The sequence below is a fragment of the Macrobrachium nipponense genome, chromosome 27, assembly GCF_015104395.2.
Source record: "Macrobrachium nipponense isolate FS-2020 chromosome 27, ASM1510439v2, whole genome shotgun sequence".
Lineage (NCBI taxonomy): Eukaryota > Metazoa > Arthropoda > Malacostraca > Decapoda > Palaemonidae > Macrobrachium > Macrobrachium nipponense.
In genome coordinates this window covers 7,190,926-7,205,584 of record NC_087216.1, presented here as the reverse complement: position 1 = coordinate 7,205,584, position 14,659 = coordinate 7,190,926, and the positions used below count along the sequence as shown (strand labels likewise).

The following is a 14,659-nucleotide window of genomic DNA, read 5'->3' as shown; positions in this document are numbered from 1 at the left end:
ATGGCGGAAAACAAAGCGACAACGGCCAGCACGCATGAGCTATTTTACGTTACATCACTGTGGGGTTTCCGCTGTTAGGGAGTCGAGCGAGAGTCCTACTTCTTCCACAGGACCACTCTATCTGGACCGTGCACAGGACCTACTACGTAGCTCCTCCCTTCCAGAACAAGTAGGCGGCGTTCTCCTGGAATCCTGTGGCAGTGTAGTAGGACTCTCGATACTCCTGTTGGTTTTTGTACTGGAGAGCGATCGCCTTCCGTTAAAGATGTCTGCTGCTAAAATTGCCCTGATGCTCGTTTGTCTCGCTGTCGTTGGGTAAGTAAAAACTAGCTGAAATGCATTGATCTTGGTAACACAAATTCAGTTTCATCTCTCGCTGAGTCATTCATGTTGGAAGTTACGTGACGCTGTTGGTGCCTCCTCCAGTTATGCGGCTTATTTATTTCGTATAGAGCCACTTGATAGGGAAATAGTTGTTACGAACCACGCAACCCATTTCACTTATTTGAATTTTTGGTGTAATCCATACCTAGCCAGGTCCAGATTAAAAAAAATAATTAAAAAAAAATAAACTTAAATGGAAATCCGCCTACTTTCATTTTCCTGGTGCCTATCACCCTACTTTCATTTTCCTGATGTCTATCGCCCTACTTTCATTTTCTGATGTCTATCGCCTTCTCTCAAATAGTGCATCTATCTGACTTACTGCGTGACCGTATCCTTTTTCATAAATAGTTTGGAGCCAGATTAAGGTACCTTGGATTAAGACATCCGGCTGTTCGCCCGTGGGTCTTGGAAAAAATGGGTTGATATAATGAATAAATTCGCCAACAGCTTTATTTAAGATCGACAGGTTTCAAATGATCCAAATTTAACGAACTGCACATTTTTCCGAACACACTGAATTGGAACAAAGGAAAAAATGTATTGATAAGCGCTGTTATCGAGTGAATCCATCTTCATTTTGATTTTGTTTTCCTTTCTGAGCTTTGGTCGTGAACTTATAAAGAAATCATTGTCGTCATTAACGTTTAGGTACCAAGGGTGACTCCTTTACTTCCCTCGACCCTTTTTTACAGTGTGTGTGTGCGTTTTTTTATAAAAGTCCACACGCGTTCGGGTACACGTAGTCGCGTTCGTAAGCTTCCATCGTATGAATAAAAGAGACCCCGGCTTGAATTCTTGAGCGAGCAGGAACTGTGTAGCACGTTCTATTGAATCCTGTGGAACCTGTTTGTTTCATTAGGCTATAAATCGTATACTGAATGACCTCAGTACTCGTTTTTAAAGACCAGAGAACCAGAGTTTTCTCTCTCTCTCTCTCTCTCTCTCTCTCTCTCTCTCTCTCTCTCTCTATATATATATATATATATATATATATATATATATATATATATATATATATATAATATATATATATGGATTTTCATCACATACGTAAGTGACTTTTTATTCTCAAATATAAAGTCGCAATTGTCGCTGGATATTGAACTCACTATTCCTAGAGAATACTATAGATCCAAAGGGACTTCAAACTGATTTGAGCGTCTGCCTCGGTCGGACTCGAACCAGAGCCTTTGGCTTAAAAACGAAGATTAAATCCGACTCCAATCATTGAAAGTATAGCGAGTGTCGATGGCAAACGATATTTATGACTAAACATTTGTGAATAACAAGCCACGCGTGTATGTGACAAAAATTTAAAATTAGCACTGTCACAAACTGGCCGATCAGCTGATCTACTGTGGCCGAATGGTCAATGTCACCTGTTTATCGCTGTTTCTAACACGATGGACCAGTTTCGAATCCTGGCCAGACCCGGAGAACTTACTAATTATATAATTCCTTTTGGGTGTAAATTACTCTTAGGTATAGAGGATTTGATATTAAACGATACTGCTTAATAATATATAATACTAGTATATATATATATATATATATATAATATAGAGGATTTTATATTAAATGATCCTGTTTAATATATATATTATATATATTATATATATATATATATAATATATATATATATATATATATATATATATATATATATATATAATATATAATATATATATATATATATAATATATATATATATACACGAGAGAGAGAGAGGAAAGAAGAAAGAGAGAGAGATAGAGAGAGAGAGAGAGAGAGGGACAGAGAGGAGAACAAAATGGTATATCAGCAGTGAATAGCCGTGCACTATGAATACTCTATCGAATATCTCTATCCAAACCTTTTTATTACTTGGAAAGGTCGGTCATTGATGCACAGTCCATTCCTCAATCAAGACCTCGTCTTGCATTAGAATGTGATTTTGAATTAGAAATAGGTGAATAAAGACTGTGTTTCGTCGTACATGACCTCTATATCTACACATGGAGACTAGTCTTTCAGCTATTAATACACCAAATGACTAGAAGGTATGAATAACCTTTACTGATTCATGTCGTTGCATTTTAAAAAAAGAAATAAAAGTGAAAGGTAAATGTTCCTCATGATCGCAAGACATTGGTAACACTTCGTATGTAATGGTAAGTATGAGGTAGACTGACTTTAACGACAAGAGATTTAACAGCTTTTTGTTTTGCCAGTGAATGGAAACTAAGGACTTCTTCCTCGACGCAAAGTTGTTGTCCTTGAGTTCTCTTTTTAAAAAAAGGATAACATGCTCTCACAACTTTTTACTTTTATGTTTTGTAATGTTCAGAATGACTCGGCAAGCGGCTCTGGCGGCGCTCATAATTGGGCTGATACCGTCAAAGTTTACAGGCAGCAAAATGCCTCTTTGAAAAATATCCTTGTTCTATCAGCGTTCTGACCTTTGTTGTCTTTTACCTCGAATAATATAATTTCATTCTGCATTTCCTTTCGAGCAATGTATCATTTCTAGCAATTTTTTTTTGTTTGTTTGTTTTTTGTGGGGGGGGGGGGGGTGTTGAAGATGCCTAGATGAGTTTTAAATAAAATTTATTTCCCGAGTGATAACCCAACCGGCTCTTGGGATGATGCGAGTTAAATGGGTCATTAAATACAGACGCGATGGCTGGCAGGGAGGAGGTAGTATTTGTCAAACCAACTTGGCTGCCAATCCAGCGATTTCCACACATTATCATCGGGATTGTTGAAGCGTGACATGAGGATGCATTTCCGGCTGCGGGGAAAATCTTGAAAAATATTTCTTTCAAGTTATGGAAGATGACAAAATTTAAGAAACTAGAAATGCCCGTAAAACTGGGTTGCTTTTAATATGTTGCTCGTGAGTTAGACCTGATCCGCATCATTGTCAAGTGAATATTTAAGTAAACTAAAAACATTCGGCATTTGTGCTTATTTGTAGGCTAACTTTTTAATGCATCTGGAATGTCGATTGTTACTATCCAACCCAAGAGAGTAAAATGCCAAAAATTTAATTTCAACTTATAAATATGCAAAAAGTTCAACATTATTTTTACAAAAACAAAATGCTTATCATCGTCTTGAATGCAAAATGAATCAAGAAAATATTATTTCAACTTGTTCTTTTAAAAGACTTAACGGATTAGGTCATCTTCTTATTAAATGAAGCTTTTTACCTTCTGCCACTAAGTAAAAATATATAAAAAAAAAAGTCTGATACTTAAGTACTTAAAAAAATCAACGAAATGGTTCTCCCCTTTTCTTAAAACATTAAAATGGTTCTAATTGCCTTCTTAAAATGTAACAATTGCTCTCATCTTAAGCGATCATTCATTAGGAACTTTACAGAAGGTGACATTTCTTATCCTTCATTATTTCCAGAGCAAACGCCAACAACTGCGGCACCTGTGATCAGTCTTCTTGTGCCCCAGTAGATGACATCAACTGCGACTGGGGCATCGTGTGGGACGACTGCAACTGTTGCCATGTTTGCACACAGGTCAGTTTCAACTTCACTTCCTGGATCAGTCAGTTTGTACGCCAATATTTTAAACACTACATATGCACACCCCACCGTAATACATATATATATATATTTATATATATAATATATATATATAACATATATATATATATATATATATATATATATATATATATATATATATATATATATATATATATATATATATAAAAAAAATAGTGTTTAATCAGCCGGTTCTTTCTAAGTATTCTCTGATAACCCCTCTTGACCTTCAAGTATAGCATGTTTATGTAACATAAATAATGTACAATTATCTTTTTGTAAATGTATCAATTACTCTGAATCACACTGCTCTAAATCAACTCTGCCTCAGAAGGTTTTGGGTGCTCCCTGATTTTCTACTGAGCTTATTGTTTGCTAGTACGCACAAACAATGAGACCGTACATTATACTTCAACATATTTCTTCTCAAATTTTTCGCAGGGGCCAGGCGAGAGGTGCGGGGGCGAGGGCAACAAATTCGGGAAATGCGGTGTTGGTCTCACCTGCGTGCCATCATCACCCAGGGAGAGTGAGGGAACGTGCCAGAGGCAACTGTTGCCAGTACATAGACCCTAAGATCGGGAACTGGCGTTAAATTTATAAACTAGTTTCCATTTGCAGATTTATCAAAGTTTGTGAGAATAGTATAGTCTTATTATTATGATTGTTATGCTTTAGTTGGGAAAAACTCTCTATCGCGAGAGTATACAAAACGTTCTAAGAGGTCTAAAATAATGAAAAAAAAATGTTGCGAGTTCGTGTATAATTTAAAAACCCTTTACAAAGCTTTCGAACCCTTCCCTGGGTTCATCTTCAGTAAAAAGAAAAAAAAGAACCCAGGGAAGGGTTCGAAAGCTTTGTAAAGGGCTTTTAAATTATACACGAACTCGCAACATTTTTTTTTATTATTGTGGACCTCTTAGAACAATATATGCTTTCTTTTCAAAACCGTGCAACTTACTCCCAGAAATTTTATTTCAGGGGGTATGATTTACAGATCTGAACACCACTCATGGTCATACCAAACATAATAAAGTTTATAAATTACATACCATTTTGTTTCTTTTCTCCATGGTTGTTGATGAGCTTGTCAGTCAAAATCATCATCAAAATCATAAAGTTAAATGAAGTAGATGCTGATGCATAATTTTACAACAAACGTTTTCTTTCTTTTTTAAGGAAAATTTGTTGTAATAAAGTTGCTTGCCAAATGATAACTTTCATTTTCATCTTTTGAAAAGAGCAAATTTTTAGAGGAAAGAGATCTTGATCCCCGAATGAGAGGCTGTCAATTAAGGAGAGGTTTATGGTATGAAAGATGGAGAAAGCTGACTGTTTATTTTTGGAGGGAGCCAAATATATACATGGTGTATAAAAAATAAAACCTGGAATTCAATACCCGAATACATAAACTGAACTCTGAATGCAGTAAATATTCCCTTTTATTATCCAACAGAAACATGGCATATATTTTTAAACTCTCATTAATGAACAACTGATAAAATTTCAGGGGAAAAAACAGAAAAAATAACAGGCAGAAAGGAAACCTTCTTGGGTTCTGTGTCTCACCCAGTCGTCTGTATTATCATAGTAACGCGCAAGACAATTTCTGAAATACATCTGAAGTAGCTACGAGTCTTCGATGAGATAAGGATGCATGTTCCCATATTTTAAGTTTCTTATTGAAAGTGACGACACATCTCTCACAGAACACACGCCTCGAAGGCCGGCTGCACTCAATCAAGCACGACTGCATTCACTGGCTATTGCTCCTCTTCTCCCTCATGGTGCTTCCTCTTGGGGGGGAGAAAGGGGAATTCTGGGGCAAGGCAGAGACGTCAGGTCTGTACAGGTTCACGAGAAAAGCTGGCATCATCGTTCCGAACCCCTTCTTCTCATGGAAGTTTCTCTTGGTCCACTGAAGTTGCTGAAAGAAACTGTACGTTACTGTGTGCATGCCCTGTCTTAAAACGTTATGTGTGAAGACAGAGTTTAGAAAATGGCCGTAGACATAGCATTCCTATCAATTAAACTGCAGGCATTCTGAGTGTCGTTCGGCATTAAGTTATTTCCATTCCCTGGGTGACGTGAAATGAGCATATCTAGAAGAAAAGTTGGATGTCTTCTCTTGTTATTATAATTGCACTGAAATTTGGCTGGGGTCTATATTAGGCCACCTGTCTCGTCAAAGTTACTTACAGGAACGGGATAACTCTCAAAGCCCTCGACATCACCGACTTCCTCCGACGACCTTTTCTCCCAGAACCCTCTTTTTGAGTTGGGGTGCTCTTGTCTTCCAGGCTGACCAAAAGGATCTTCTTGAACGAAGGATGCCAGCCCATAGAGAGGATGAGGATGGCTAGAGGCTGTCCTTACTGCCAACATCAGCACCAATCCGTGGAATATGAGCGTTGCCAAATACTCCTGAAATACACCGTAAAGGAAATCGAGCATTGTGTACCTTTAGTTTCTTAGTTTTTACATCATTATAATTCAGCCATCGACTCCATCCATACTCAGTTTTTTTTTCTTTTTCCTTTTGATCCATTTGCTTTCCTTAGCTTACTTTGCCCTCCATGTTTTCCTACGTTTTTCAGTTTTGTTCTCTACTATGAATCCATCTCCCCAATTCTTGAAGGTTTCTACAGATCTTATCAATACCTTCTTCTTACGGGTACATCTGTCACAAATACTGGCATGCAAAGTATTGCATTTCATACAATACTCTCTGCATCATTTTTTATCCTTTGTTGCACTGTTGTGGTCTTTGAAGCAGTAATGAAATCATTGACAGCTGAGGACGAGTAAACAGAAGATTTAAAGGTTGCAACAACCTAGTACAAATTCTAAATCACAGGGTAGGTCAGTTATATCTGTGCTTTCACAGACAATTCGGCAAACATAATTCCTTGAGGCCATAACTGGCTTTATTCATCATTCGTCTGAACGTCAAGAATTTCTGTAGAGATTAGAAGCAGATTTAATCTAAATTTTTTCCGAGGAGGAAGGAGAGAGTCACTACAACAGATGTATTTCAGAAAGAAGCAACTACACCCTCTAAAGTACGAATTGGTTATACTGAAACGGCAATAGCAAACTAGAGATGTTAATAAATATCCATAGGCACTAAATGAACGTGACCAAAAGATCTACTGAGTCCCTGATCTTTATATAAACAGGTATCGGCCTCTTCCATCGAGTACCGGTGATAAAGATTCAGTTAGCATTTTGGATGTAACTAGAAAACTTTGGTGTTTTCGGAGTCGAAAAGGCATTTGAAAAAAAAAATACCCGATTTCATTTGAACACATAGTATTAACAGACGACTAATATTTTTTTTAGATTCACAATGTGAAAATATTTCATTATTTTGATTTAGCACTACTATAATGCTTTTAGATTGAAAAGGGCAAGCTGAAAACACTGCACTGCAGACTATTCCGGTCTAAAATTTCTCACTGATTACATGGCAAAAAGGTCTGAATAGTAACCGCTTGACTTTAGTTGTCAGAAGCATTTTGGCCATAGCAACTATTTTCACATCAGGTAACCAGGTTTTATCATCAACGTAGAAACTTCCTGCGAGAATTACTTATGTCTGGCATGTGAAGATTTGTGTCTTGCACTAGAAGACGTTCAGTTTGTTTTTGTGTATGGTGTTTCTACGTTGCATGGAACCAGTGGTTATTTAGCAACGGGACCAACGGCTTTACGTGACTTCCGAACCACGTCGAGAATGAAGTTCTATCACCAGAAATTACACACCTCTGTGATGACTTGACTACGTTGGCTGTGGTAACTTGTTGATTGGCCACCCTGATACCGAATGATAGCATGACCAGACTCTTGCAGAAAACCAATCTGATCTGAGAAGTACCTTGGTAACCTTACTGTGCAATGTGACAAGCAATTATACTATAATGTCAAACAGCCTACGGCCCTTCACACAAAATGACACACGGTTAGGTTCTTGTAGCTGGTAGCGCACTCCAAGGGTTGTTGGTGGATAGGGCATGATGGAATTAACACCCTCATCATTAAAGGCTTACTGAGAACAGAACATTATCAATATCTAGAGCTAGCGTGCAAACGTGGTTAGTGTGTGCAAAGCTCGCCTCGCGTTTGCTAGGTCTGTGGATTGCATCCAGCCTATTACATACCAGTGCTTTCAGTAATGAATCACAAACTTGGTGAGAAACCAGAAGTCCCTTTTGTCTTGTTAGATATATATATATATATATATATATATATATATATATATATATATATATACACATACATATATATATTTTCGTACTAATTCACACAGTTGGTATCTAACAGAGACTGTATTCACAAAAGTTACAAGCTCCAGGGTTAACAGCAGTCCCGAAAGTCCAGTAGATGGATAACAGGGACTGAGTAGCTACAAGTCCTTGTGTGTGTGTATATATATATATATATATATATATATATATATATATATATATATATATATATATATATATATATATATGAACAATAATTAAAAAACAGGATCACATGAATACAAGAGAAATTGCAAGCTAACAATGGACATTATTAAGTGGAAAACCCTATTTTCATCAAGCTCTGGAACAATTCTATCTTTCATGGCGGTTTTCGTTTGTCTCTGAACGTAACAAAAACCTTATAATTTCTCATTGATTCCGAAATCTTATTGCTTTCAGAAGCCACTGACCTAATGGATTCAGATATAAGTTCTTTGAGGAACTAACTGTTTTTATATGTTTTTTTTTAAGGAATTGAGACACTTGTTAATGTTATCAGATATCCAAAGCTGGAAGAAGAAAAAAAAGACACCAAGCTTAAAAGGAAAGATGTCAATCAAATTTGAATTTACCTTCATGGATACGAGTCGACAAAAGAAACGATGCCCAAACGTCTACAACAGTGCCGCGTCGCTGTGCGCTTAATAATGAGAAATAGCGATGACCTTCGTTTTCCTAATTTCCTTTTTTTCGTTCTCCTTATTCTCCTCCTTCTTAGCTGCGGCGGAGACACGCGGGAATGTTGCAGTCATCCTCCTCCTCCGTTGCCTTTATATTCAGCTCACCTTTGCGCAGACTCATTTGCGTTCGGTTCGTCTTCTATCACCTGCAACGACTTCGCGCACGCTTATTTTTGTCGATTTTTTTCTTTGAAGAGGAGGAGGAGGAGGAGGAGGAGTAGGAGGAGTAGGAGGAGGAGGAGGAGGAGGAGGAGGAATCGACTCGCGAATTTGACTCTCATTTACACCATGTACAATCTTTCGAAAGATGATATAAGTTTAATTGAGATCCCCTGGATTACACTTCAAAATAAAATCATAAAGCTTGTGATTCTTCCTCCGATTTTCAGTTTGATCTCATTCTTACTTATTTTAACTCTCTCTCTCTCTCTCTCTCTCTCTCTCTCTCTCTCTCTCTCTCTCTCTCTCTCTCTCTCGAGCACACATCCTGACATATGGAAGTTGCAAGCAACTAAAATTAACGAAAAATACAACAGCATCCATTAAGATAACTAATCAATCACCTCTCAATCACAGGCAGGCAAACAAAAGCCTTTTAAGAATACTACGAAATTGAAAGACCTTATAAAAATGGAAAAACTCCTAGCAAATGTGGAAAAAGCAAACACACTTAATTTACTTGCTCGGAGGTTTTGCTACCGAAAAGAGAAAAATTGGAAGGTCATGGAAGGTTACTAAAGGAATGTTAGTTCGTAAAATATCAAACACTACTGTCTCTTCAGTACCTTATATGCCTACTGTATTGTGTAAGTGTAAAAATCTATATAATAAAAATTAACAGTGTAATGATAAAATAACCATTTCAAATCGTTTTTCCTTTAAAAAACTACCTATGACTGACCTCAGCATTTCAACAACAACAACAACAATAATAATAATAATAATAATAATAATAATAATAATAATAATAATAATAATAATAATAATAGGGGACTACTAAATATAGAGGACTGCGTCAACATCGAGAACAGAGCACTGGGGCAATATCTGAAAACCAGTGAAGACGAGTGGCTCAAGAGTGCATGGGAAGAAGTACTAATAAAAGTAGACGAAGACCCAGAAATATACAGAGACAGGAGAATGACAGACAGAACAGAGGACTGGTACAACAAACCAATGCACGGACAATACATGAGACAAACTAAAGAACTAGCCATCGATGACACATGGCAATGGCTACAGAGGGAAGAGCTCAAGAAGGAAACTGAAGGAATGATAACAGCGGCACGAGATCAGGCCCTAAGAACCAGATATGTTCAAAGAACGATAGACGGAAATAACATCTCTCTCATATGTAGGAAGTGCAATACGAAAAATTAAACCATAAACCACATAGCAAGCGAATGCCCGGCACTTGCACAGAACCAGTACAAAAAGAGGCATGATTCAGTGGCAAAAGCCCTCCACTGGAGCCTGTGCAAGAAACATCAGCTACCTTGCAGTAATAAGTGGTACGAGCACCAACCTGAGGGAGTGATAGAAAACTATCAGGCAAAGATCCTCTGGGACTATGGTATCAGAGCAGATAGGGTGTTGCATACGTTGCAAAATAACCAAAAGGACGTGACGTTGATTGACAAAGTCAAGAAGAAAGTATCATTCATTGATGTCGCAATACCATGGGACACCAGAGTTGAAGAGAGAGAGGGAAAAAAATGGATAAGTATCAAGATCTGAAAATAGAAATAAGAAGGATATGGGATATGCCAGTGGAAATCGTACCCATAATCATAGGAGCACTAGGCACGATCCCAAGATCCCTGAAAAGGAATCTAGAAAAACTAGACGCTGAAGTAGCTCCAGGACTCATGCGAGAGTGTGATCCTAGAAACGGCGCACATAGTAAGAAAAGTGTGGACTCCTAAGGAGTCAGGATGCAACCCGGAACCCCACGCTATAAATACCACCCAGTCGAATTGGAAGACTGTGATAGCTAGAGCAAAAAAAAAAAAAAAAAAAAAAAAAAAAAATAATAATAATAATAATGAGATAGTAAATCTACAGTAGTGTATGCCTGTTTGCTTTTGTTCTTTAAAATTCATACAGTAGAAAGCTTTCGGTCCTTGTCAATCCGATTATGATTACGGAAAGTGGCTACATAAAAACTTTGTTTTTGACTGATGTTTACAAATAGGGTAGAGTTTCTAAGGCAACGTCAGCTTTCGCTGGCAAATTCACGAACTTAGTTAGCTAGCCGAGTAAGAAATAGACAAGAGAATGTGTTGAAAAATTGGAGCACAGAAGAAAAGAAAGTTATTCAAACATGGTCGCTTTATAAATTTCTTGGTGTGAATGGATTGGAGGTACTGTACTGCATTATTCTCCGCCTTCACAGGTGTAGTGTTTTCTGCCTTTTACTTGAACAGACTTGCGTGTTTATAAAATATTTACAATATTTTATCATTACAAAACCATACATTTAGAACTTTGAAAAGAGATTCGAAATTCTAGAATATTTTTCTCACTTAGTGATAACTTTTAGGCATATTTCATTATACCTCTCTTGATTCTATCTTACTCTGAATAAACCCATTTTGAAAAATAATGGCCCTTCTTTGTGGTCTTTCTTATATAAACGTGTAGGTCGAAGCAAACCAACGAGTAACCTAAATATTTAGAAGCTGGCATCAACAGCCTACGTAGCATATTAAGGTACTAATTTTCTCTCGATTTCTTTGGAAATTTATCTGCATATTCTCAAATCAAGTTCGGAAGAAGAAGCCTTGGCGAGCGAGCTGCCTCGACGGTTTCATCATTTATCTTCATAAAATCGAAGGAACGGACGGTTGATCATTCTAGCCCAGAGCTGCCAGAGGCCGAGCTGGAATTTCTATCTCCGTTTCTGGATTTTCATTGTAACCTATCTTCTGTCTATTGGATGATCTGTCTTCTCTTCGTTCTCCTTTCTCGAGGATTGGATATCTCTGAATGCTCTGTGCGCGACGTCTCAGAATAGTCTCTCAGGATACTGAAGCCGATGGGACGCTTCTTATAACAGGCAGTTTTCACTTGATTGTATTGAGCTATGCGCATTCTCTCTCTCTCTCTCTCTCTCTCTCTCTCTCAACGAAATAGTAGGAGTAGAGAAAGGGAAATTGAACTGAAAGTATCTTGCACACTCTAAATGCAGTCTAAATAGTCTGTGTTTTCCGAACTACAACCTTGGAATTTTGATGAGAGCCAAAAGCACTTCATACCACGATAATATTCATTTTCGGAACAGAGATTCACCTGCCAAGAGGGTTTGTTGATAATATTGGTAAATGATATAGCGAGAAGTTCTAGTCCAGTTCTTACAAATATCGTTTTGTAAATGTAAATGTACGGAAACAAAAACACTTGTATACATACATACACACACACACACACACACACACACACACACACACACACATATATATATATATATATATATATATATATATATATATATATATATATACATATATGTGTGTGTGTGTGTGTGTGTGTGTGTTTGTGATTTGAAAAAATAAATTGGGATATGTAAAAAAAGAAAAAAAAAAGTAGTAGAAAAGTAAAATTGGGCAAGACATGGGTGTTTTGATCTCATGTCGTTACGAAAGAGACATGATTATGATTAAGCATAATCAAGCATTTCGGTTACCTCAATTTCATCTTTGCTGACGTCAGTCTTCTTCTCCTTCTCCTTATCACCCACTTTCCCATTTTCTATTAGCAGACCTGAAAGATGCGTCGCCCCACTAAACGATGGTTTTAAGATAAGGAAAACTATAACGACCGGCATTTTTATCCAAATTACCACAGATTTTATGTTAATTTTCCCCCTCATCTTACGTCTGGGCCATCTTCCTTAGGTTGCCGACGAGCCAGGTGACAGGGATCTCGCCAAGTATTGCGAGACGTGTTAGATAAAAAAAAAAGACGGTTGCGCGAATAGACTAACAAGTTATATATAAGTTTTCTTGGTCGTTTTTTTAATCTCGGCTGCTTATCTTTGAGACGACGACGATGAGATGAGATTCAGAGAAGGCTATCAATCGCGATCTCATCTTTGAAATTACGAAGAGGCTTTTCGAAGAACTTTCATCCGGGCTTCTTGTCATGGAAGGATCTGCGCATGCTCAGAAGTTTCCATACTTAGCAGGATGCTATTCATGAAGTGTACCTACCGTCGCGTTCATTCAACCTTATTTTAACTCCATTATCGACACATTTACTTCGAAATTTGGACGGGAAAAGGAAAAATCTGAGTAGTACCATCGGATTAGGGGTCGTGTGCTAGGGTATTAACCATGCTTTGGGTACAGACGCACATCAACGAGAATGATACCAGAATGACTGCCTATAAACTATGCTGATTTACTTCTTGAACTTCTGTTATTCACATTCATTGATATACCCATTCACCGTCCAATGAGGGAAATGACATGAGATGCCAACTATTCATGTACAGTATTTTCTCACACTGGGTTATCTCATTACTGAGCAATATCATGAAGGTTGATAAAATTTATATATTCAAACTGAATATGTTTTATTTATGTAATTTCATGAATCTTCCCGGTTCGACCATATCTTTCACGTACTGGTAATGAAAAAAAAAAGTTTAATTATATCATTCAGGTCTAATTTAAATGACATCTACATCAGGCAGAACGGAGGAGAGTGCAATAAAATAAGAGATAGTGTAACTGGTACGTGGAGATTAGTCTAGTTGTAAGACATAAAGATTAAATAAAATATAACATTTGGAATGTTGATGTTATACCTTTGTGCCAACACAAACTTACACTTTAGTGCAAAACAAAGGAAAACAATTACTTTACAACCAACAACTGACGCTGCACTTCATGTTCAGTCTAATGTCTTTAAACTTCACGTGCTTTCAAAACCATTTAACAAAACGGCCATTGAAAAAGAAACCCACAAAATCACTGTGTACATTTTATTTTTTGTAATTTAGTAACTATAGCGCACATGATAATGATGGTTTTAGTACTTTCTCAAAGTCATAATCATCAATAATAACTACGAGTCCAGAACTTCGATTTTGAACATGAAAAGACTCATTCTACACGGCGGAAGATACGTAAAACGTGCTTGGCTTGACACAAGGGTAACAATAGAGCGAATTGTCGAACTGTTTGAGTTGGGTAAATAAAGACCAATTAGGCGGGAAAGGTGAGAAGAATGGGAAAGACCCGCTGGCTGGATATTATTTTAGTGCTGTTGTTATGCTTGGCTTATTCAAGGTTAAAAGGTCGTTCTACATGCATAGATATATAGCCTACGCACACACACATGTATGATATATATATATATATATATATATATATATATATATATATATATATAGATATATATAGATAGATAGATAAATGGTCAATCTTACTCAATGATCACACAAACCTCGGCCACCAGCGAGATACTCAAGGTCCGTGGATGAAAGATTGTGGTGAGAGCATTGACTTGGCTTTGTTTTGCATGGAATAATACTTTGGGACTGTTATCTTACTTTTAACCGACTGTAGCAGGTTTGAAGTCAGGGTGGAGGATGGAGGAGTCTATAAACCTAGTATATATATATATATATATATATATATATATATATATATATATATATATATATATATATATATATATATAAAAGGCTAGTTGAAAATGGAAGGTTTACATCGTGACTCCAGAGAAAATCAGCATACATACATACTTCAAATCTT

The 14,659-nt window shown here is 37.0% G+C and overlaps 2 protein-coding genes across 3 annotated transcripts in view; one reads left to right on the top strand and one right to left on the bottom strand.

The window, feature by feature from the left end:
- LOC135200773 (uncharacterized) lies at positions 1 to 4,977 on the top strand. The gene is made up of 3 exons (XM_064229413.1): positions 1 to 315; positions 3,784 to 3,901; positions 4,370 to 4,977. The coding sequence occupies exons 1-3, from the start codon at positions 35 to 37 to the stop codon at positions 4,502 to 4,504; spliced, it is 534 nt and encodes a 177-aa protein (XP_064085483.1). The 5' UTR covers positions 1 to 34; the 3' UTR covers positions 4,505 to 4,977.
- Positions 4,978 to 5,251: 274 nt separating this feature from the next.
- Positions 5,252 to 14,659, bottom strand: part of LOC135200774 (uncharacterized) — a 234,647-nt gene continuing 225,239 nt past the window's right edge. Inside the window, exons 1-3 of one of the 2 annotated variants that reach the window (XM_064229415.1) lie at positions 8,790 to 8,936; positions 6,128 to 6,352; positions 5,252 to 5,855 (exon numbers count right to left, since the gene is read on the bottom strand). In XM_064229415.1, coding sequence (XP_064085485.1) covers positions 5,685 to 5,855; positions 6,128 to 6,352; positions 8,790 to 8,795 — 402 coding nt within the window. In that variant the 5' untranslated portion in view covers positions 8,796 to 8,936 and the 3' untranslated portion in view covers positions 5,252 to 5,684. Of the gene's footprint in view, positions 5,856 to 6,127; positions 6,353 to 8,789; positions 8,937 to 14,659 lie in introns of those variants that run through there. The other variant, XM_064229414.1, reaches the window with a different exon arrangement.